The 1872-nt window shown below is 64.5% G+C and overlaps 1 protein-coding gene across 1 annotated transcript in view; it reads left to right on the forward strand.

Moving 5' to 3' along the window:
- Window positions 1-326: 326 nt before the first annotated feature.
- The window catches only part of LOC113208933 (sodium-dependent nutrient amino acid transporter 1-like), a gene marked incomplete at its 3' end in the record, with an annotated part of 4588 nt that continues 3042 nt past the window's right edge, over window positions 327-1872 (forward strand). The window contains exons 1-3 of the mRNA XM_052276203.1: window positions 327-426; window positions 687-836; window positions 1269-1552. Of these exons, the coding sequence (XP_052132163.1) occupies window positions 714-836; window positions 1269-1552 (407 nt within the window). The remainder of the gene's footprint in view (window positions 427-686; window positions 837-1268; window positions 1553-1872) is intronic.

Here is a 1872-nt window from a genome sequence, read left to right on the forward strand (position 1 = left end):
GCCCGGCCGCGGCGCGGGCGCGGGGCCGGCCGGGCGCCGCGGCGGTGGCTGCGCGCGCGGGGCGCCGCGGCGGTTGCGGCTGACGGGGCAGACGCTGGCCCGGGCCATGCAGGCAGGCAGGCAGGTGAGGCGGTAGCTGAGTGTGTCGGCGCAAGCGCAGCCGCCCAGCGAGGCCCGGCGGCCGCGGCGGTCAACGCGGCGAGGAGGTCTCCTCGGGCGGGCTCGACGCGGCGCGCTGTGGGTTGTGGCCGGGCCTGCGCGCTATCGCGCCTCGCGCAGCCGCGGGCGCGGGCCGCTACCGGGGAGGGGAGAGGGGGGGGGCAGCGACCTGCCCGCGGCCGCATCCAATCGGAGGACACTAGTTCCCTAAACGTCCGGACTGATGAGGGGTGGAGGTTCGAGACCGCACCGCTGCTGGAGAGTCAGGTTGGTGTTCGGAGGGCAGGTAGCAGAATCCTTGGCAGGCCCGCCTGCCATCACGGCCGGATGTCGTCCGGCCTCCATCCCACTTCCGGTGAAAATGAAAATGCCGCGGCAAATGAACGATAATAAAGTAAATCGTTTGGGGTGGGCCATCGCGTAGGTCATTAATCAGAGTGATTGGTGACCGCCGCCCTCAGCAAGCGGCTGCCTCACCAACGTCTGCTCGGTTCAATCTCACGACCTCCATCCATGTCCGCCAGCAGCAGGAGCCGCAGCACCGAGCCAGCGGCATGGACAACCTCGCGTTCGACTCGACGCAGCTGGAGATGCAGCCGCGCGATGCGCCGGAGAAGGACAAGCAGGAGCAGCAGGAGCAGCCGCAGGAGCAGCAGCGGGCCGGCGGCCCCGAAAAGGTGAGTGGAGGGGAGGTGGGCGGGGATGGGACTCGCGCGGCGGCCGCTCTAGGGTCGAGCTTAATGAGGGGGAAATTAAATAAAAATGGAATTTTTAGGCCGGGGCTTGCGGTGGGGGGCACTGCATAAGTCAGACGCACGGTCCACTGCCTCGGTGGGCTTCGGCTGCGCGGCCGGCGGCCTTCACTCCGCCGCACGCAACGCGACGCCGCTCGCCCGGGAAAATAGGAATTACTCGGCAAACGGGAAAGAAAAATAATGAGCCCCAATCGAACAGCAGACAAGCTGAACAGCAGACAAGCTGGGCAGCAGGAAAGGAGGGGGGTGGGCAGACACCAGGAGAGGGGTAGAGCAATCGCACAGACTCACACCCGCAAAGGGTTGAGCCACCGCACACGCCGGGCCCTAACACCGCCGCGTATCTGTCCGCAGCAGGATCGTCAGCAATGGTCCAACGGCATGGAGTTCCTCATGTCGTGCATCGCCATGTCCGTGGGGCTGGGCAACGTGTGGCGCTTCCCGTTCACCGTGTACGAGAACGGCGGCGGCGCCTTCCTCGTCCCGTACCTGGTGGTGCTGGTGCTCATCGGCAAGCCCCTCTACTACATGGAGATGGCCCTGGGCCAGTTCTCCTCGCTCGGCTCTGTGCAGGTCTGGGAGCTGGCGCCCGTCTTCAAAGGTAAACGCGAAAGAACGCAAACACTCCAACCGTCTAGGTCATTGTCTTGATTCGCTCGCCAGAGCCGGCGGATGCCGGCCGCGGGTGTCCTCGGCGTCTTCGGTGTCCTCAGGCGGCCGCGTCGCGTCACCCTCGGGGCCCGGGCTGTATACCCTGGTAGCACAGACATGTTCGGGAAACGTTCGCACAATGTTCGCAAATTTGGTTCGGTCTTGGTAGCAAGTTCGTTCCCACGAACGTTCGGCAAACGTTTCAGCAACGTTCTCGGAACGAATCCTTCAAATGTTCTCCGGACGTAGAAGAACATTCTGAAAACATTCGAGTATAATGCTCTCTGAACGTGTCTCGAACGAAGCG

Source organism: Frankliniella occidentalis, unplaced genomic scaffold, assembly GCF_000697945.3.
Source record: "Frankliniella occidentalis isolate FOCC.00 unplaced genomic scaffold, Focc_3.1 Scaffold2102, whole genome shotgun sequence".
NCBI classification, from domain to species: Eukaryota; Metazoa; Arthropoda; class Insecta; order Thysanoptera; family Thripidae; genus Frankliniella; species Frankliniella occidentalis.